Source organism: Leuresthes tenuis, unplaced genomic scaffold (genome assembly GCF_036924035.1).
Source record: "Leuresthes tenuis unplaced genomic scaffold, fLeuTen1.0.hap1 SCAF_17, whole genome shotgun sequence".
NCBI lineage: Eukaryota > Metazoa > Chordata > Actinopteri > Atheriniformes > Atherinopsidae > Leuresthes > Leuresthes tenuis.
Window position 1 is genome coordinate 2,086,417 of NW_027325371.1, and position 21,939 is coordinate 2,108,355.

General features: G+C 45.1%; 4 protein-coding genes and 1 long non-coding RNA gene across 8 annotated transcripts in view; 4 read left to right on the forward strand and 1 right to left on the reverse strand.

Moving 5' to 3' along the window:
• Positions 1 to 21,939, reverse strand: part of LOC140273964 (uncharacterized) — a 145,116-nt gene that overhangs the window by 26,264 nt on the left and 96,913 nt on the right. The window lies entirely within an intron of this gene.
• On the forward strand, positions 1,881 to 4,748 carry LOC140273577 (heat shock 70 kDa protein 1-like). Of its 2 annotated transcripts, none has more exons than XM_072369190.1 (2): positions 1,881 to 2,045; positions 2,532 to 4,748. In XM_072369190.1, the coding sequence occupies exon 2, from the start codon at positions 2,561 to 2,563 to the stop codon at positions 4,478 to 4,480; it is 1,920 nt and encodes a 639-aa protein (XP_072225291.1). In that variant the 5' UTR covers positions 1,881 to 2,045; positions 2,532 to 2,560; the 3' UTR covers positions 4,481 to 4,748. The 2 variants fall into 2 exon arrangements, with proteins under 2 accessions (XP_072225291.1, XP_072225292.1); XM_072369191.1 differs by having other exon boundaries at positions 2,538 to 4,748.
• Positions 7,081 to 9,936, forward strand: LOC140273582 (heat shock 70 kDa protein 1). Its single transcript, XM_072369198.1, has 2 exons — positions 7,081 to 7,233; positions 7,720 to 9,936. Exon 2 carries the CDS (start codon positions 7,749 to 7,751, stop codon positions 9,666 to 9,668), a length of 1,920 nt encoding a protein of 639 aa, XP_072225299.1. The 5' UTR covers positions 7,081 to 7,233; positions 7,720 to 7,748; the 3' UTR covers positions 9,669 to 9,936.
• Positions 12,271 to 15,125, forward strand: LOC140272927 (heat shock 70 kDa protein 1-like). Of its 2 annotated transcripts, none has more exons than XM_072368437.1 (2): positions 12,271 to 12,422; positions 12,909 to 15,125. In XM_072368437.1, the coding sequence occupies exon 2, from the start codon at positions 12,938 to 12,940 to the stop codon at positions 14,855 to 14,857; it is 1,920 nt and encodes a 639-aa protein (XP_072224538.1). In that variant the 5' UTR covers positions 12,271 to 12,422; positions 12,909 to 12,937; the 3' UTR covers positions 14,858 to 15,125. The 2 variants fall into 2 exon arrangements, with proteins under 2 accessions (XP_072224538.1, XP_072224539.1); XM_072368438.1 differs by having other exon boundaries at positions 12,915 to 15,125.
• Positions 17,418 to 20,315, forward strand: LOC140272926 (heat shock 70 kDa protein 1). Of its 2 annotated transcripts, none has more exons than XM_072368435.1 (2): positions 17,418 to 17,612; positions 18,099 to 20,315. In XM_072368435.1, exon 2 carries the CDS (start codon positions 18,128 to 18,130, stop codon positions 20,045 to 20,047), a length of 1,920 nt encoding a protein of 639 aa, XP_072224536.1. In that variant the 5' UTR covers positions 17,418 to 17,612; positions 18,099 to 18,127; the 3' UTR covers positions 20,048 to 20,315. The 2 variants fall into 2 exon arrangements, with proteins under 2 accessions (XP_072224536.1, XP_072224537.1); XM_072368436.1 differs by having other exon boundaries at positions 18,105 to 20,315.

Consider the following 21,939-nt stretch of genomic DNA (forward strand, 5'->3'; position numbering starts at 1 on the left):
CTAAAAGTACAGTTAGCTTCAGTTTAAATGATCCCTTTGGGGTTAAGACACCAGCTGCAGCAGAACAGCAGTGTTTTCTGCAGCAATGGGACCAGAGTTCAACACGGCCGTGTAACACAGGGCTGTGTGGGATTAAATGGGTCGTCTGTTTGGTCGCTTCACCACAGCTGGGAGGGGATTTTGTTGGGTGCATCTGTTAATATGATGGATGGACTGAGAGGAAAAATGATGAGAAAAAGCTTCAAAAACTCCACAAAGACTCAAAATGAACTCAAGGAAACAAAAGCTGCAAACACTGAGATCTAAAAGGAGTAAAAGAGGAGCCATAATGACAGAGAAGAAACCTAAAACTTTCTAAAACCTTCAGATTGTGAATCAGCACGAAGAGACACATCAACCTCAAAGATAAGCAAACTCAAATAAATCCAATAAAAACATCCTTAAAGACACTAAATGAATATAAAAAGGCTCCAAATGAAGTCACAAAATGATGTAAAATCACCAGAAAGAGCAGCGATGGAGGAAGAAACCCACTTAAATCATCTTAAACAACTTAAAGTATGAAGGTTTTGTTTCCCACCACAGTTTCTATCCCCAGCAGAGTGGGAGTTCACTCATAATTACAGTAAATCCAGCTTTTATTCTCTTGTCCTTGAGTCATGGAGACGCTTTTTAACTGTCTCATCTCCATAATGTGGCTGATTGTTTGGTTTCTAAAGGTTTTGTTACAGAGCAACGATCAGAATATTTCCACTTCTGTGTCAGTTTAAGCACTGAGCCGTACTGACATGAACTGCTGGGTGCTTTAATCTCTAATCAGCATCAGAATCTCCATTTATTCAACATGTAAATAACTGTTTAGAGTCAGCAGAGAGAGAAAAGAAAGGTTCAAAACTAAACCAAACATATAGTAAAGAGTAATAACCCAATAATAAAGAATTACAGTAGTTCAGTCCTGAAGGAACAGATGCATGGAGCAGTTACTCTGCATCACCCTGAGACAGGATGGTCCTGATTTTAATGATATTACGAAGGTGAAAGAAGGCAGAAACCTGTTTTATATGAGAGTCAGAGGACAGCTCCTGGTCAGAAATAACTCCAAGGTTCCTCCCTGTAGTAAGAGAAGCCGAAGTGTTTTAAATGTCTTTTGTTGTGAATCGTTGCTATGACAATCAAATGATCTGAGCTGATCATCAACACACCAAATCATGAATAAAAATACACAGTAACTGCTAAATAATATAGCCTGAATAGAAGAAAAAAGGCCCAAAGGCTTATATTTTCTGAATTATTTTGAATTTTCAAGCAATTGTTGTAAATATCAACAGATTGACCTCACTTTCAAATATAAATATGTAAATTTATATGTAAATGTTGATTAAATGTCTCCTTCTCCAAACAGACGCTGTGCACCAAGACTCCTTTTACAAAACGACCGTTTAAAGCATTTCTGGTCTCCTGGTTATTGTACAGAGTTGTAAAAAGAGTCCAGCAACTCATTTTAATCTCTAATGTCCTCTAATCATTTCGGCATGGATTAAATCTTGTTATTCAAAAAAAAATATTTGAGATTTTAATGGAATAATATTAAGAAGAATTCGATCAACGGTTGGTTTTAAAGTAGATTTGTGTCCTGATTTACTTGAATTTTTCACGGAGCTTTTAAACATCACTCTGTCTATATTCGCTGTCACTCTTACTGTATTCAGAAGATGAATCCTAAATTATCTAAAACTATATTTTTCTGATTAATACTTTTAACGATTTCTCTGAGCGACAAGAAGCGAGTAGAAACTTCTCGCGGGTGACGTCATGACGCAGAGCGCCGCACTGACCTGTGATTGGACAAGAGAGTCAAGGGAACGCTCAAGAAACAACGAGAAAGGAGCGAAGAAGAATAAAAACGGTGCTGGTGGTGAACACCGGCAGTTCAGAGAAGAAGAGAGCCGAGAAGAGACACTGAAGACTACAGCTGAAGACGAGCTGCGCAGCGGAGAGGAACTGATTTCAATTCTAATCCAGCTTTATTTGACCTTCCATCCAGAGTAAGTACTCATCTAAAGTTTTCCCTGTTTTAGGTCTACTTCTAGATATTTTTCTGTTTGTTAACGCCAAAAGAAATAATTTGCTACTACTAAGTGACTTTATTTTAAAAATGAACATCTTTTTATCTAATCATGCTTGTTTTGAACAGTAAGAATATAAGAAGCTCTGACTTATCACAGAACTGTTCAAATCTGTCAGTAACTCGGTTTTCTGCCTACTTTGCGGTTCTGTAACATTAAAGTGAACAGAAGCTTTTTATGTGTATCTAAATAATTGTGTCTTGTTGCAGATTTAACAGCTTAATGGTTTAGTTTCTGTTCTTTCTTGATATATTTAACTCATGTGATTTGAAGCGATGCCTTCACTCTGAATGACCTCAGTCCTCTGATGCTGGGACTCAGTTTGTGACAGAAAACAGCTGAAGCTCCAACAGCTGCTGCAGATGTTCCCTTTTCTCATGCTCCTCCTCATTTGTGTCTCTGCAGCTTTAGGACACAAAGCCAACTCAGCCAAGATGCCTGCAGCTAAAGGCGTAGCGATCGGCATCGACCTGGGCACCACCTACTCCTGTGTGGGGGTTTTCCAGCACGGGAAAGTAGAAATCATCGCCAACGACCAGGGCAACAGGACCACCCCCAGCTATGTGGCCTTCACCGACACCGAGAGGCTGATTGGGGACGCAGCCAAGAACCAGGTGGCTCTGAACCCCAGCAACACTGTGTTTGATGCCAAGAGACTGATTGGAAGAAAGTGTGATGATCCAGTGGTGCAGGCGGACATGAAGCACTGGCCCTTCAAGGTGGTTTCAGAGGGAGGGAGGCCCAAAATACAAGTAGAGTACAAAGGGGAGGACAAAGCCTTCTACCCCGAGGAGGTTTCCTCCATGGTCCTGGTGAAGATGAAGGAGGTCGCCGAGGCCTACCTGGGCCAAAAGGTGTCCAACGCCGTCATCACAGTCCCGGCGTACTTCAACGACTCCCAGCGACAGGCCACTAAAGACGCAGGCGTCATCGCGGGACTCAACGTCCTGAGAATCATCAACGAGCCCACGGCGGCCGCCATCGCCTACGGTCTGGACAAAGGCAAGTCAGGAGAACGCCACATCCTGATCTTTGACCTGGGCGGGGGCACCTTCGACGTGTCCATCCTGACCATCGAAGACGGCATCTTCGAGGTGAAGGCCACGGCCGGAGACACTCACCTGGGCGGAGAGGACTTTGACAACCGCATGGTCAACCACTTTGTGGAGGAGTTCAAGAGGAAGCACAAGAAGGACATCAGCCAGAACAAGAGAGCCCTGAGGAGGCTGCGCACAGCTTGTGAGAGGGCCAAGAGGACCCTGTCCTCCAGCTCCCAGGCCAGCATCCAGATCGACTCTCTGTTTGAGGGCATCGACTTCTACACCTCCGTCACCAGGGCTCGCTTTGAGGAGCTGTGCTCCGACCTGTTCAGGGGAACCTTGGAGCCGGTGGAGAAAGCCCTGAGGGACGCCAAAATGGACAAGGGCCAGATCCACGACGTGGTGCTGGTGGGAGGCTCCACCAGAATCCCCAAGATCCAGAAACTGCTGCAGGACTTCTTCAACGGCCGGGAGCTGAACAAGAGCATCAACCCGGACGAGGCGGTGGCCTACGGCGCCGCCGTCCAGGCCGCCATCCTCTCCGGGGACGCCTCGGGCAACGTTCAGGACCTGCTGCTGCTGGACGTGGCGCCTCTGTCCCTGGGTATCGAGACGGCCGGAGGGGTGATGACGTCCCTGATCAAACGCAACAACACCATCCCCAGCAAACAAAGCCAGGTGTTCAGCACCTACTGTGACAACCAGCCCGGGGTCCTGATCCAGGTCTACGAAGGGGAGAGAGCCATGACCAAGGACAACAACCTGCTGGGCAAGTTTGAGCTGACGGGAATCCCACCCGCTCCCAGAGGGGTCCCGCAGATCCAGGTCACCTTCGACATCGACGCCAACGGGATCTTGAACGTGTCGGCGGTGGACAAAAGCACCGGCAAAGAGAACAAGATCACCATCACCAACGATAAGGGCCGCCTGAGCCCAGAGGAGATCGAGAGGATGGTGCAGGACGCCGACAAATACAGAGCTGAGGACGACCTGCAGAGGGACAAAATGGCTGCCAAGAACTCCCTGGAGTCCTTGGCCTTCAGCGTGAAGAGCAGCGTGCAGGACGAGAGCTTGAAGGGCAAAATCAGCGAGGAGGACAAGAAGAAGGTGACTGAGAAGTGTGAGGAGACCATCACCTGGCTGGAGAACAACCAGCTGGCTGAGAAAGACGAGTACCAACACAAGCAGAAAGAGCTGGAGAAAGTGTGCAACCCCATCATCAGCAAGTTGTATCAGGGAGGGACGCCCGCCGGTTCCTGCAGAGAGCAGGCAGGGGCCGCCAGCCAGGGGCCAACTATTGAGGAGGTGGACTAAAGCCGCCTTAATGTGGGCTCTGAGCTCTGTTTAGCTGTTTGTCGGCGCCTCGTTTTATAGCTCAGAAATAACTGGTTGTTTCCACGTCTTCCCTTAAAAACAGTTTGAACCGGTTTCACTGCTGTGGCTGAAGAACTGGAACTTTGTATCTAAATTGTATATTTTTGATGAATAATTCCTAAAATCAGTGATGCTGAAGATGTACAGAAGTTAAATATGTTTATCTTTGCTCTGCTGGACTGTGCAATAAAAACTAAAGTCAGTTTTATGACTGTTTCTTTCTTTCTGCTTCTTGTTTTCTTTTAGAAATTGACCAATAAAAAGCCTCCAGAGGAACGTAGAACATGACTGGTTTGTTTCTATCAGATTTCTTGTCATAGACACAGTCAATAAACAGCTGGATTCAATACTTTTGTTCAGGTAAATGCAAAAATAAGAAATGTGACCTGAAAACAGAACTAACATCTGTTATCTCCAGTTAAACTGGGTTTGACTTTCACACAGAACAATTAACGTCATCTTTTCCCCTCATTGAATGGAATGAAACCCGTTTTAAAGTAAACTTAAACCAAATGAGCCGTTTTAGCCACTAGAGGGCAGTGAATGCAGCTTTGTAAAGATGCTGAAACTGATCTGGAAACAGTTTGAGCAGGAAGATCAGAAATCCCATCAAACCTGAACAGAGAGTGGAATTGTTCTTTATTCACTGCTAAAAGTACAGTTAGCTTCAGTTTAAATGATCCCTTTGGGGTTAAGACACCAGCTGCAGCAGAACAGCAGTGTTTTCTGCAGCAATGGGACCAGAGTTCAACACGGCCGTGTAACACAGGGCTGTGTGGGATTAAATGGGTCGTCTGTTTGGTCGCTTCACCACAGCTGGGAGGGGATTTTGTTGGGTGCATCTGTTAATATGATGGATGGACTGAGAGGAAAAATGATGAGAAAAAGCTTCAAAAACTCCACAAAGACTCAAAATGAACTCAAGGAAACAAAAGCTGCAAACACTGAGATCTAAAAGGAGTAAAAGAGGAGCCATAATGACGGAGAAGAAACCTAAAACTTTCTAAAACCTTCAGATTGTGAATCAGCACGAAGAGACACATCAACCTCAAAGATAAGCAAACTCAAATAAATCCAATAAAAACATCCTTAAAGACACTAAATGAATATAAAAAGGCTCCAAATGAAGTCACAAAATGATGTAAAATCACCAGAAAGAGCAGCGATGGAGGAAGAAACCCACTTAAATCATCTTAAACAACTTAAAGTATGAAGGTTTTGTTTCCCACCACAGTTTCTATCCCCAGCAGAGTGGGAGTTCACTCATAATTACAGTAAATCCAGCTTTTATTCTCTTGTCCTTGAGTCATGGAGACGCTTTTTAACTGTCTCATCTCCATAATGTGGCTGATTGTTTGGTTTCTAAAGGTTTTGTTACAGAGCAACGATCAGAATATTTCCACTTCTGTGTCAGTTTAAGCACTGAGCCGTACTGACATGAACTGCTGGGTGCTTTAATCTCTAATCAGCATCAGAATCTCCATTTATTCAACATGTAAATAACTGTTTAGAGTCAGCAGAGAGAGAAAAGAAAGGTTCAAAACTAAACCAAACATATAGTAAAGAGTAATAACCCAATAATAAAGAATTACAGTAGTTCAGTCCTGAAGGAACAGATGCATGGAGCAGTTTCTCTGCATCACCCTGAGACAGGATGTTCCTGATTTTAATGATATTACGAAGGTGAAAGAAGGCAGAAACCTGTTTTATATGAGAGTCAGAGGACAGATCCTGGTCAGAAATAACTCCAAGGTTCCTCACTGTAGTGAGAGAAGCCGAAGTGTTTTAAATGTCTTTTGTTGTGAATCGTTGCTATGACAATCAAATGATCTGAGCTGATCATCAACGCACCAAATCATGAATAAAAATACACAGTAACTGCTAAATAATATGGTCTGAATAGAAGAAAAAATGCCCAAAGGCTTAAATTCTCTGAATTATTTTGAATTTTCAAGCAATTGTTGTAAATATCAACAGATTGACCTCACTTTCAAATATAAATATGCAAATTTATATGTAAATGTTGATTAAATGTCTCCTTCTCCAAACAGACGCTGTGCTCCAAGACTACATTTAAAAAACGACCGTTTAAAGCATTTCTGGTCTCCTGGTTATTGTACAGAGTTGTAAAAAGAGTCCAGCAACTCATTTTAATCTCTAATGTCCTCTAATCATTTCGGCATGGATTAAATCTTATTATTAAAAAAAAATATTTGAAATTTTAATGGAATAATATTAAGAAGAATTCGATCAACGGTTGGTTTTAAAGTAGATTTGTGTCCTGATTTACTTGAATTTTTCACGGAGCTTTTAAACATCACTCTGTCTATATTCGCTGTCACTCTTACTGTATTCAGAAGATGAATCCTAAATGATCTAAAACTATATTTTTCTGATTAATACTTTTAACGATTTCTCTGAGCGACGAGAAGCGAGTAGAAACTTCTCGCGGATGACGTCATGACGCAGAGCGCCGCACTGACCTGTGATTGGACAAGAGAGTCAAGGGAAAGCTCGAGAAACAACGGGAAAGGAGCGAAGAAGAATAAAAACGGTGCTGGTGGTGAACACCGGCAGTTCAGAGAAGAAGAGAGCCGAGAAGAGACACTGAAGACTACAGCTGAAGACGAGCTGCGCAGCGGAGAGGAACTGATTTAAATTCTAATCCAGCTTTATTTGACCTTCCATCCAGAGTAAGTACTCATCTAAAGTTTTCCCTGTTTTAGGTCTACTTCTAGATATTTTTCTGTTTGTTAACGCCAAAAGAAATAATTTGCTGCTACTAAGTGACTTTATTTTAAAAATGAACATCTTTTTATCTAATTATGCTTGTTTTGAACAGTAAGAATATAAGAAGCTCTGACTTATCACAGAACTGTTCAAATCTGTCAGTAACTCGGTTTTCTGCCTACTTTGCGGTTCTGTAACATTAAAGTGAACAGAAGCTTTTTATGTGTATCTAAATAATTGAGTCTTGTTGCAGATTTAACAGCTTAATGGTTTAGTTTCTGTTCTTTCTTGATATATTTAACTCATGTGATTTGAAGCGATGCATTCACTCTGAATGACCTCAGTCCTCTGATGCTGGGACTCAGTTTGTGACAGAAAACAGCTGAAGCTCCAACAGCTGCTGCAGATGTTCCCTTTTCTCATGCTCCTCCTCATTTGTGTCTCTGCAGCTTTAGGACACAAAGCCAACTCAGCCAAGATGCCTGCAGCTAAAGGCGTAGCGATCGGCATCGACCTGGGCACCACCTACTCCTGTGTGGGGGTTTTCCAGCACGGGAAAGTAGAAATCATCGCCAACGACCAGGGCAACAGGACCACCCCCAGCTATGTGGCCTTCACCGACACCGAGAGGCTGATTGGGGACGCAGCCAAGAACCAGGTGGCTCTGAACCCCAGCAACACTGTGTTTGATGCCAAGAGACTGATTGGAAGAAAGTGTGATGATCCAGTGGTGCAGGCGGACATGAAGCACTGGCCCTTCAAGGTGGTTTCAGAGGGAGGGAGGCCCAAAATACAAGTAGAGTACAAAGGGGAGGACAAAGCCTTCTACCCCGAGGAGGTTTCCTCCATGGTCCTGGTGAAGATGAAGGAGGTCGCCGAGGCCTACCTGGGCCAAAAGGTGTCCAACGCCGTCATCACAGTCCCGGCGTACTTCAACGACTCCCAGCGACAGGCCACTAAAGACGCAGGCGTCATCGCGGGACTCAACGTCCTGAGAATCATCAACGAGCCCACGGCGGCCGCCATCGCCTACGGTCTGGACAAAGGCAAGTCAGGAGAACGCCACATCCTGATCTTTGACCTGGGCGGGGGCACCTTCGACGTGTCCATCCTGACCATCGAAGACGGCATCTTCGAGGTGAAGGCCACGGCCGGAGACACTCACCTGGGCGGAGAGGACTTTGACAACCGCATGGTCAACCACTTTGTGGAGGAGTTCAAGAGGAAGCACAAGAAGGACATCAGCCAGAACAAGAGAGCCCTGAGGAGGCTGCGCACAGCTTGTGAGAGGGCCAAGAGGACCCTGTCCTCCAGCTCCCAGGCCAGCATCCAGATCGACTCTCTGTTTGAGGGCATCGACTTCTACACCTCCGTCACCAGGGCTCGCTTTGAGGAGCTGTGCTCCGACCTGTTCAGGGGAACCTTGGAGCCGGTGGAGAAAGCCCTGAGGGACGCCAAAATGGACAAGGGCCAGATCCACGACGTGGTGCTGGTGGGAGGCTCCACCAGAATCCCCAAGATCCAGAAACTGCTGCAGGACTTCTTCAACGGCCGGGAGCTGAACAAGAGCATCAACCCGGACGAGGCGGTGGCCTACGGCGCCGCCGTCCAGGCCGCCATCCTCTCCGGGGACGCGTCGGGCAACGTTCAGGACCTGCTGCTGCTGGACGTGGCGCCTCTGTCCCTGGGTATCGAGACGGCCGGAGGGGTGATGACGTCCCTGATCAAACGCAACACCACCATCCCCAGCAAACAAAGCCAGGTGTTCAGCACCTACTGTGACAACCAGCCCGGGGTCCTGATCCAGGTCTACGAAGGGGAGAGAGCCATGACCAAGGACAACAACCTGCTGGGCAAGTTTGAGCTGACGGGAATCCCACCCGCTCCCAGAGGGGTCCCGCAGATCCAGGTCACCTTCGACATCGACGCCAACGGGATCTTGAACGTGTCGGCGGTGGACAAAAGCACCGGCAAAGAGAACAAGATCACCATCACCAACGATAAGGGCCGCCTGAGCCCAGAGGAGATCGAGAGGATGGTGCAGGACGCCGACAAATACAGAGCTGAGGACGACCTGCAGAGGGACAAAATGGCTGCCAAGAACTCCCTGGAGTCCTTGGCCTTCAGCGTGAAGAGCAGCGTGCAGGACGAGAGCTTGAAGGGCAAAATCAGCGAGGAGGACAAGAAGAAGGTGACTGAGAAGTGTGAGGAGACCATCACCTGGCTGGAGAACAACCAGCTGGCTGAGAAAGACGAGTACCAACACAAGCAGAAAGAGCTGGAGAAAGTGTGCAACCCCATCATCAGCAAGTTGTATCAGGGAGGGACGCCCGCCGGTTCCTGCAGAGAGCAGGCAGGGGCCGCCAGCCAGGGGCCAACTATTGAGGAGGTGGACTAAAGCCGCCTTAATGTGGGCTCTGAGCTCTGTTTAGCTGTTTGTCGGAGCCTCGTTTTATAGCTCAGAAATAACTGGTTGTTTCCACGTCTTCCCTTAAAAACAGTTTGAACCGGTTTCACTGCTGTGGCTGAAGAACTGGAACTTTGTATCTAAATTGTATATTTTTGATGAATAATTCCTAAAATCAGTGATGCTGAAGATGTACAGAAGTTAAATATGTTTATCTTTGCTCTGCTGGACTGTGCAATAAAAACTAAAGTCAGTTTTATGACTGTTTCTTTCTTTCTGCTTCTTGTTTTCTTTTAGAAATTGACCAATAAAAAGCCTCCAGAGGAACGTAGAACATGACTGGTTTGTTTCTATCAGATTTCTTGTCATAGACACAGTCAATAAACAGCTGGATTCAATACTTTTGTTCAGGTAAATGCAAAAATAAGAAATGTGACATGAAAACAGAACTAACATCTGTTATCTCCAGTTAAACTGGGTTTGACTTTCACACAGAACAATTAACGTCATCTTTTCCCCTCATTGAATGGAAAGAAACCCGTTTTAAAGTAAACTTAAACTAAATGAGCCGTTTTAGCCACTAGAGGGCAGTGAATGCAGCTTTGTAAAGATGCTGAAACTGATCTGGAAACAGTTTGAGCAGGAAGATCAGAAATCCCATCAAACCTGAACAGAGAGTGGAATTGTTCTTTATTCACTGCTAAAAGTACAGTTAGCTTCAGTTTAAATGATCCCTTTGGGGTTAAGACACCAGCTGCAGCAGAACAGCAGTGTTTTCTGCAGCAATGGGACCAGAGTTCAACACGGCCGTGTAACACAGGGCTGTGTGGGATTAAATGGGTCGTCTGTTTGGTCGCTTCACCACAGCTGGGAGGGGATTTTGTTGGGTGCATCTGTTAATATGATGGATGGACTGAGAGGAAAAATGATGAGAAAAAGCTTCAAAAACTCCACAAAGACTCAAAATGAACTCAAGGAAACAAAAGCTGCAAACACTGAGATCTAAAAGGAGTAAAAGAGGAGCCATAATGACGGAGAAGAAACCTAAAACTTTCTAAAACCTTCAGATTGTGAATCAGCACGAAGAGACACATCAACCTCAAAGATAAGCAAACTCAAATAAATCCAATAAAAACATCCTTAAAGACTCTAAATGAATATAAAAAGGCTCCAAATGAAGTCACAAAATGATGTAAAATCACCAGAAAGAGCAGCGATGGAGGAAGAAACCCACTTAAATCATCTTAAACAACTTAAAGTATGAAGGTTTTGTTTCCCACCACAGTTTCTATCCCCAGCAGAGTGGGAGTTCACTCATATTTACAGTAAATCCAGCTTTTATTCTCTTGTCCTTGAGTCATGGAGACGCTTTATAACTGTCTCATCTCCATAATGTGGCTGATTGTTTGGTTTCTAAAGGTTTTGTTACAGAGCAACGATCAGAATATTTCCACTTCTGTGTCAGTTTAAGCACTGAGCCGTACTGACATGAACTGCTGGGTGCTTTAATCTCTAATCAGCATCAGAATCTCCATTTATTCAACATGTAAATAACTGTTTAGAGTCAGCAGAGAGAGAAAAGAAATGTTCAAAACTAAACCAAACATATAGTAAAGAGTAATAACCCAATAATAAAGAATTACAGTAGTTCAGTCCTGAAGGAACAGATGCATGGAGCAGTTTCTCTGCATCACCCTGAGACAGGATGTTCCTGATTTTAACAACATTACGAAGGTGAAAGAAGGCAGAAATCTGTTTTATATGAGAGTCAGAGGACAGATCCTGGTCAGAAATAACTCCAAGGTTCCTCACTGTAGTAAGAGAAGCCGAAGTGTTTTAAATGTCTTTTGTTGTGAATCGTTGCTATGACAATCAAATGATCTGAGCTGATCATCAACGCACCAAATCATGAATAAAAATACACAGTAACTGCTAAATAATATAGTCTGAATAGAAGAAAAAATGCCCAAAGGCTTAAATTCTCTGAATTATTTTGAATTTTCAAGCAATTGTAGTAAATATCAACAGATTGACCTCACTTTCAAATATAAATATGCAAATTTATATGTAAATGTTGATTAAATGTCTCCTTCTCCAAACAGACGCTGTGCTCCAAGACTACATTTAAAAAACGACCGTTTAAAGCATTTCTGGTCTCCTGGTTTTTGTACAGAGTTGTAAAAAGAGTCCAGCAACTCATTTTAATCTCTAATGTCCTCTAATCATTTCGGCATGAATTAAATCGTGTTATTCAAAAAAAAATATTTGAGATTTTAATGGAATAATATTAAGAAGAATTCGATCAACGGTTGGTTTTAAAGTAGATTTGTGTCCTGATTTACTTGAAATTTTCACGGAGCTTTTAAACATCACTCTGTCTATATTCGCTGTCACTCTTACTGTATTCAGAAGATGAATCCTAAATGATTTAAAACTATATTTTTCTGATTAATACTTCGAACGATTTCTCTGAGCGACGAGAAGCGAGTAGAAACTTCTCGCGGGTGACGTCATGACGCAGAGCGCCGCACTGACCTGTGATTGGACAAGAGAGTCAAGGGAAAGCTGGAGAAACAACGGGAAAGGAGCGAAGAAGAATAAAAACGGTGCTGGTGGTGAACACCGGCAGTTCAGAGAAGAAGAGAGCCGAGAAGAGACACTGAAGACTACAGCTGAAGACGAGCTGCGCAGCGGAGAGGAACTGATTTCAATTCTAATCCAGCTTTATTTGACCTTCCATCCAGAGTAAGTACTCATCTAAAGTTTTCCCTGTTTTAGGTCTACTTCTAGATATTTTTCTGTTTGTTAACGCCAAAAGAAATAATTTGCTACTACTAAGTGACTTTATTTTAAAAATGAACATCTTTTTATCTAATCATGCTTGTTTTGAACAGTAAGAATATAAGAAGCTCTGACTTATCACAGAACTGTTCAAATCTGTCAGTAACTCGGTTTTCTGCCTACTTTGCGGTTCTGTAACATTAAAGCGAACAGAAGCTTTTTATGTGTATCTAAATAATTGAGTCTTGTTGCAGATTTAACAGCTTAATGGTTTAGTTTCTGTTCTTTCTTGATATATTTAACTCATGTGATTTGAAGCGATGCATTCACTCTGAATGACCTCAGTCCTCTGATGCTGGGACTCAGTTTGTGACAGAAAACAGCTGAAGCTCCAACAGCTGCTGCAGATGTTCCCTTTTCTCATGCTCCTCCTCATTTGTGTCTCTGCAGCTTTAGGACACAAAGCCAACTCAGCCAAGATGCCTGCAGCTAAAGGCGTAGCGATCGGCATCGACCTGGGCACCACCTACTCCTGTGTGGGGGTTTTCCAGCACGGGAAAGTAGAAATCATCGCCAACGACCAGGGCAACAGGACCACCCCCAGCTATGTGGCCTTCACCGACACCGAGAGGCTGATTGGGGACGCAGCCAAGAACCAGGTGGCTCTGAACCCCAGCAACACTGTGTTTGATGCCAAGAGACTGATTGGAAGAAAGTGTGATGATCCAGTGGTGCAGGCGGACATGAAGCACTGGCCCTTCAAGGTGGTTTCAGAGGGAGGGAGGCCCAAAATACAAGTAGAGTACAAAGGGGAGGACAAAGCCTTCTACCCCGAGGAGGTTTCCTCCATGGTCCTGGTGAAGATGAAGGAGGTCGCCGAGGCCTACCTGGGCCAAAAGGTGTCCAACGCCGTCATCACAGTCCCGGCGTACTTCAACGACTCCCAGCGACAGGCCACTAAAGACGCAGGCGTCATCGCGGGACTCAACGTCCTGAGAATCATCAACGAGCCCACGGCGGCCGCCATCGCCTACGGTCTGGACAAAGGCAAGTCAGGAGAACGCCACATCCTGATCTTTGACCTGGGCGGGGGCACCTTCGACGTGTCCATCCTGACCATCGAAGACGGCATCTTCGAGGTGAAGGCCACGGCCGGAGACACTCACCTGGGCGGAGAGGACTTTGACAACCGCATGGTCAACCACTTTGTGGAGGAGTTCAAGAGGAAGCACAAGAAGGACATCAGCCAGAACAAGAGAGCCCTGAGGAGGCTGCGCACAGCTTGTGAGAGGGCCAAGAGGACCCTGTCCTCCAGCTCCCAGGCCAGCATCCAGATCGACTCTCTGTTTGAGGGCATCGACTTCTACACCTCCGTCACCAGGGCTCGCTTTGAGGAGCTGTGCTCCGACCTGTTCAGGGGAACCTTGGAGCCGGTGGAGAAAGCCCTGAGGGACGCCAAAATGGACAAGGGCCAGATCCACGACGTGGTGCTGGTGGGAGGCTCCACCAGAATCCCCAAGATCCAGAAACTGCTGCAGGACTTCTTCAACGGCCGGGAGCTGAACAAGAGCATCAACCCGGACGAGGCGGTGGCCTACGGCGCCGCCGTCCAGGCCGCCATCCTCTCCGGGGACGCCTCGGGCAACGTTCAGGACCTGCTGCTGCTGGACGTGGCGCCTCTGTCCCTGGGTATCGAGACGGCCGGAGGGGTGATGACGTCCCTGATCAAACGCAACACCACCATCCCCAGCAAACAAAGCCAGGTGTTCAGCACCTACTGTGACAACCAGCCCGGGGTCCTGATCCAGGTCTACGAAGGGGAGAGAGCCATGACCAAGGACAACAACCTGCTGGGCAAGTTTGAGCTGACGGGAATCCCACCCGCTCCCAGAGGGGTCCCGCAGATCCAGGTCACCTTCGACATCGACGCCAACGGGATCTTGAACGTGTCGGCGGTGGACAAAAGCACCGGCAAAGAGAACAAGATCACCATCACCAACGATAAGGGCCACCTGAGCCCAGAGGAGATCGAGAGGATGGTGCAGGACGCCGACAAATACAGAGCTGAGGACGACCTGCAGAGGGACAAAATGGCTGCCAAGAACTCCCTGGAGTCCTTGGCCTTCAGCGTGAAGAGCAGCGTGCAGGACGAGAGCTTGAAGGGCAAAATCAGCGAGGAGGACAAGAAGAAGGTGACTGAGAAGTGTGAGGAGACCATCACCTGGCTGGAGAACAACCAGCTGGCTGAGAAAGACGAGTACCAACACAAGCAGAAAGAGCTGGAGAAAGTGTGCAACCCCATCATCAGCAAGTTGTATCAGGGAGGGACGCCCGCCGGTTCCTGCAGAGAGCAGGCAGGGGCCGCCAGCCAGGGGCCAACTATTGAGGAGGTGGACTAAAGCCGCCTTAATGTGGGCTCTGAGCTCTGTTTAGCTGTTTGTCGGAGCCTCGTTTTATAGCTCAGAAATAACTGGTTGTTTCCACGTCTTCCCTTAAAAACAGTTTGAACCGGTTTCACTGCTGTGGCTGAAGAACTGGAACTTTGTATCTAAATTGTATATTTTTGATGAATAATTCCTAAAATCAGTGATGCTGAAGATGTACAGAAGTTAAATATGTTTATCTTTGCTCTGCTGGACTGTGCAATAAAAACTAAAGTCAGTTTTATGACTGTTTCTTTCTTTCTGCTTCTTGTTTTCTTTTAGAAATTGACCAATAAAAAGCCTCCAGAGGAACGTAGAACATGACTGGTTTGTTTCTATCAGATTTCTTGTCATAGACACAGTCAATAAACAGCTGGATTCAATACTTTTGTTCAGGTAAATGCAAAAATAAGAAATGTGACCTGAAAACAGAACTAACATCTGTTATCTCCAGTTAAACTGGGTTTGACTTTCACACAGAACAATTAACGTCATCTTTTCCCCTCATTGAATGGAATGAAACCCGTTTTAAAGTAAACTTAAACTAAATGAGCCGTTTTAGCCACTAGAGGGCAGTGAATGCAGCTTTGTAAAGATGCTGAAACTGATCTGGAAACAGTTTGAGCAGGAAGATCAGAAATCCCATCAAACCTGAACAGAGAGTGGAATTGTTCTTTATTCACTGCTAAAAGTACAGTTAGCTTCAGTTTAAATGATCCCTTTGGGGTTAAGACACCAGCTGCAGCAGAACAGCAGTGTTTTCTGCAGCAATGGGACCAGAGTTCAACACGGCCGTGTAACACAGGGCTGTGTGGGATTAAATGGGTCGTCTGTTTGGTCGCTTCACCACAGCTGGGAGGGGATTTTGTTGGGTGCATCTGTTAATATGATGGATGGACTGAGAGGAAAAATGATGAGAAAAAGCTTCAAAAACTCCACAAAGACTCAAAATGAACTCAAGGAAACAAAAGCTGCAAACACTGAGATCTAAAAGGAGTAAAAGAGGAGCCATAATGACGGAGAAGAAACCTAAAACTTTCTAAAACCTTCAGATTGTGAATCAGCACGAAGAGACACATCAACCTCAAAGATAAGCAAACTCAAATAAATCCAATAAAAACATCCTTAAAGACTCTAAATGAATATAAAAAGGCTCCAAATGAAGTCACAAAATGATGTAAAATCACCAGAAAGAGCAGCGATGGAGGAAGAAACCCACTTAAATCATCTTAAACAACTTAAAGTATGAAGGTTTTGTTTCCCACCACAGTTTCTATCCCCAGCAGAGTGGGAGTTCACTCATAATTACAGTAAATCCAGCTTTTATTCTCTTGTCCTTGAGTCATGGAGGCGGTTTTTAACTGTCTCATCTCCATAATGTGGCTGATTGTTTGGTTTCTAAAGGTTTTGTTACAGAGCAACGATCAGAATATTTCCACTTCTGTGTCAGTTTAAGCACTGAGCCGTACTGACATGAACTGCTGGGTGCTTTAATCTCTAATCAGCATCAGAATCTCCATTTATTCAACATGTAAATAACTGTTTAGAGTCAGCAGAGAGAGAAAAGAAAGGTTCCAAACTAAACCAAACATATTGTAAAGAGTAATAACCCAATAATAAAGAATTACAGTAGTTCAGTCCTGAAGGAACAGATGCATGGAGCAGTTTCTCTGCATCACCCTGAGACAGGATGGTCCTGATTTTAATGATATTACGAAGGTGAAAGAAGGCAGAAACCTGTTTTATATGAGAGTCAGAGGACAGATCCTGGTCAGAAATAACTCCAAGGTTCCTCACTGTAGTGAGAGAAGCCGAAGTGTTTTAAATGTCTTTTGTTGTGAATCGTTGCTATGACAATCAAATGATCTGAGCTGATCATCAACGCACCAAATCATGAATAAAAATACACAGTAACTACTAAATAATATAGCCTGAATAGAAGAAAAAAGGCCCAAAGGCTTATATTTTATGAATTATTTTGAATTTTCAAGCAATTGTAGTAAATATCAACAGATTGACCTCACTTTCAAATATAAATATCCAAATTTATATGTAAATGTTGATTAAATGTCTCCTTCTCCAAACAGACGCTGTGCACCAAGACTCCGTTTAAAAAACGACCGTTTTAAAGCATTTCTGGTCTCCTGGTTATTGTACAGAGTTGTAAAAAGAGTCCAGCAACTCATTTTAATCTCTAATGTCCTCTAATCATTTCGGCATGGATTAAATCTTATTATTCAAAAAAAAATATTTGAGATTTTAATGGAATAATATTAAGAAGAATTCGATCAACGGTTGGTTTTAAAGTAGATTTGTGTCCTGATTTACTTGAATTTTTCACGGAGCTTTTAAACATCACTCTGTCTATATTCGCTGTCACTCTTACTGTATTCAGAAGATGAATCCTAAATGATCTAAAACTATATTTTTCTGTTTAACACTTCGAACGATTTCTCTGAGCGACGAGAAGCGAGTAGAAACTTCTCGCGGATGACGTCGTGACGCAGAGCACCGCACGGACCTGTGATTGGACAAGAGAGTCAAGGGAAAGCTCGAGAAACAACGAGAAAGGAGCGAAGAAGAATAAAAACGGTGCTGGTGGTGAACACCGGCAGTTCAGAGAAGAAGAGAGCCGAGAAGAGACACTGAAGACTACAGCTGAAGACGAGCTGCGCAGCGGAGAGGAACTGATTTCAATTCTAATCCAGCTTTATTTGACCTTCCATCCAGAGTAAGTACTCATCTAAAGTTTTCCCTGTTTTAGGTCTACTTCTATATATTTTTCTGTTTGTTAACGCCAAAAGAAATAATTTGCTACTACTAAGTGACTTTATTTTAAAAATGAACATCTTTTTATCTAATCATACTTGTTTTGAACAGTAAGAATATAAGAAGCTCTGACTTATCACAGAACTGTTCAAATCTGTCAGTAACTCGGTTTTCTGCCTACTTTGCGGTTCTGTAACATTAAAGTGAACAGAAGCTTTTTATGTGTATCTAAATAATTGTGTCTTGTTGCAGATTTAACAGCTTAATGGTTTAGTTTCTGTTCTTTCTTGATATATTTAACTCATGTGATTTGAAGCGATGCATTCACTCTGAATGACCTCAGTCCTCTGATGCTGGGACTCAGTTTATGACAGAAAACAGCTGAAGCTCCAACAGCTGCTGCAGATGTTCCCTTTTCTCATGCTCCTCCTCATTTGTGTCTCTGCAGCTTTAGGACACAAAGCCAACTCAGCCAAGATGCCTGCAGCTAAAGGCGTAGCGATCGGCATCGACCTGGGCACCACCTACTCCTGTGTGGGGGTTTTCCAGCACGGGAAAGTAGAAATCATCGCCAACGACCAGGGCAACAGGACCACCCCCAGCTATGTGGCCTTCACCGACACCGAGAGGCTGATTGGGGACGCAGCCAAGAACCAGGTGGCTCTGAACCCCAGCAACACTGTGTTTGATGCCAAGAGACTGATTGGAAGAAAGTGTGATGATCCAGTGGTGCAGGCGGACATGAAGCACTGGCCCTTCAAGGTGGTTTCAGAGGGAGGGAGGCCCAAAATACAAGTAGAGTACAAAGGGGAGGACAAAGCCTTCTACCCCGAGGAGGTTTCCTCCATGGTCCTGGTGAAGATGAAGGAGGTCGCCGAGGCCTACCTGGGCCAAAAGGTGTCCAACGCCGTCATCACAGTCCCGGCGTACTTCAACGACTCCCAGCGACAGGCCACTAAAGACGCAGGCGTCATCGCGGGACTCAACGTCCTGAGAATCATCAACGAGCCCACGGCGGCCGCCATCGCCTACGGTCTGGACAAAGGCAAGTCAGGAGAACGCCACATCCTGATCTTTGACCTGGGCGGGGGCACCTTCGACGTGTCCATCCTGACCATCGAAGACGGCATCTTCGAGGTGAAGGCCACGGCCGGAGACACTCACCTGGGCGGAGAGGACTTTGACAACCGCATGGTCAACCACTTTGTGGAGGAGTTCAAGAGGAAGCACAAGAAGGACATCAGCCAGAACAAGAGAGCCCTGAGGAGGCTGCGCACAGCTTGTGAGAGGGCCAAGAGGACCCTGTCCTCCAGCTCCCAGGCCAGCATCCAGATCGACTCTCTGTTTGAGGGCATCGACTTCTACACCTCCGTCACCAGGGCTCGCTTTGAGGAGCTGTGCTCCGACCTGTTCAGGGGAACCTTGGAGCCGGTGGAGAAAGCCCTGAGGGACGCCAAAATGGACAAGGGCCAGATCCACGACGTGGTGCTGGTGGGAGGCTCCACCAGAATCCCCAAGATCCAGAAACTGCTGCAGGACTTCTTCAACGGCCGGGAGCTGAACAAGAGCATCAACCCGGACGAGGCGGTGGCCTACGGCGCCGCCGTCCAGGCCGCCATCCTCTCCGGGGACGCCTCGGGCAACGTTCAGGACCTGCTGCTGCTGGACGTGGCGCCTCTGTCCCTGGGTATCGAGACGGCCGGAGGGGTGATGACGTCCCTGATCAAACGCAACACCACCATCCCCAGCAAACAAAGCCAGGTGTTCAGCACCTACTGTGACAACCAGCCCGGGGTCCTGATCCAGGTCTACGAAGGGGAGAGAGCCATGACCAAGGACAACAACCTGCTGGGCAAGTTTGAGCTGACGGGAATCCCACCCGCTCCCAGAGGGGTCCCGCAGATCCAGGTCACCTTCGACATCGACGCCAACGGGATCTTGAACGTGTCGGCGGTGGACAAAAGCACCGGCAAAGAGAACAAGATCACCATCACCAACGATAAGGGCCGCCTGAGCCCAGAGGAGATCGAGAGGATGGTGCAGGACGCCGACAAATACAGAGCTGAGGACGACCTGCAGAGGGACAAAATGGCTGCCAAGAACTCCCTGGAGTCCTTGGCCTTCAGCGTGAAGAGCAGCGTGCAGGACGAGAGCTTGAAGGGCAAAATCAGCGAGGAGGACAAGAAGAAGGTGACTGAGAAGTGTGAGGAGACCATCACCTGGCTGGAGAACAACCAGCTGGCTGAGAAAGACGAGTACCAACACAAGCAGAAAGAGCTGGAGAAAGTGTGCAACCCCATCATCAGCAAGTTGTATCAGGGAGGGACGCCCGCCGGTTCCTGCAGAGAGCAGGCAGGGGCCGCCAGCCAGGGGCCAACTATTGAGGAGGTGGACTAAAGCCGCCTTAATGTGGGCTCTGAGCTCTGTTTAGCTGTTTGTCGGAGCCTCGTTTTATAGCTCAGAAATAACTGGTTGTTTCCACGTCTTCCCTTAAAAACAGTTTGAACCGGTTTCACTGCTGTGGCTGAAGAACTGGAACTTTGTATCTAAATTGTATATTTTTGATGAATAATTCCTAAAATCAGTGATGCTGAAGATGTACAGAAGTTAAATATGTTTATCTTTGCTCTGCTGGACTGTGCAATAAAAACTAAAGTCAGTTTTATGACTGTTTCTTTCTTTCTGCTTCTTGTTTTCTTTTAGAAATTGACCAATAAAAAGCCTCCAGAGGAACGTAGAACATGACTGGTTTGTTTCTATCAGATTTCTTGTCATAGACACAGTCAATAAACAGCTGGATTCAATACTTTTGTTCAGGTAAATGCAAAAATAAGAAATGTGACCTGAAAACAGAGCTAACATCTGTTATCTCCAGTTAAACTGGGTTTGACTTTCACACAGAACAATTAACGTCATCTTTTCCCCTGATTGAATAGAATGAAACCCGTTTTAAAGTAAATTTAAACTAAATGAGCCGTTTTAGCCACTAGAGGGCAGTGAATGCAGCTTTGTAAAGATGCTGAAACTGATCTGGAAACAGTTTGAGCAGGAAGATCAGAAATCCCATCAAACCTGAACAGAGAGTGGAATTGTTCTTTATTCACTGCTAAAAGTACAGTTAGCTTCAGTTTAAATGATCCCTTTGGGGTTAAGACACCAGCTGCAGCAGAACAGCAGTGTTTTCTGCAGCAATGGGACCAGAGTTCAACACGGCCGTGTAACACAGGGCTGTGTGGGATTAAATGGGTCGTCTGTTTGGTCGCTTCACCACAGCTGGGAGGGGATTTTGTTGGGTGCATCTGTTAATATGATGGATGGACTGAGAGGAAAAATGATGAGAAAAAGCTTCAAAAACTCCACAAAGACTCAAAATGAACTCAAGGAAACAAAAGCTGCAAACACTGAGATCTAAAAGGGGTAAAAGAGGAGCCATAATGACGGAGAAGAAACCTAAAACTTTCTAAAACCTTCAGATTGTGAATCAGCACGAAGAGACACATCAACCTCAAAGATAAGCAAACTCAAATAAATCCAATAAAAACAGCCTTAAAGACTCTAAATGAATATAAAAAGGCTCCAAATGAAGTCACAAAATGATGTAAAATCACCAGAAAGAGCAGCGATGGAGGAAGAAACCCACTTAAATCATCTTAAACAACTTAAAGTATGAAGGTTTTGTTTCCCACCACAGTTTCTATCACCAGCAGAGTGGGAGTTCACTCATAATTACAGTAAATCCAGCTTTTATTCTCTTGTCCTTGAGTCATGGAGACGCTTTTTAACTGTCTCATCTCCATAATGTGGCTGATTGTTTGGTTTCTAAAGGTTTTGTTACAGAGCAACGATCAGAATATTTCCACTTCTGTGTCAGTTTAAGCACTGAGCCGTACTGACATGAACTGCTGGGTGCTTTAATCTCTAATCAGCATCAGAATCTCCATTTATTCAACATGTAAATAACTGTTTAGAGTCAGCAGAGAGAGAAAAGAAAGGTTCAAAACTAAACCAAACATATAGTAAAGAGTAATAACCCAATAATAAAGAATTACAGTAGTTCAGTCCTGAAGGAACAGATGCATGGAGCAGTTTCTCTGCATCACCCTGAGACAGGATGTTCCTGATTTTAATGATATTATGAAGGTGAAAGAAGGCAGAAACCTGTTTTATATGAGAGTCAGAGGACAGATCCTGGTCAGAAATAACTCCAAGGTTCCTCACTGTAGTAAGAGAAGCCGAAGTGTTTTAAATGTCTTTTGTTGTGACTCGTTGCTATGACAATCAAATGATCT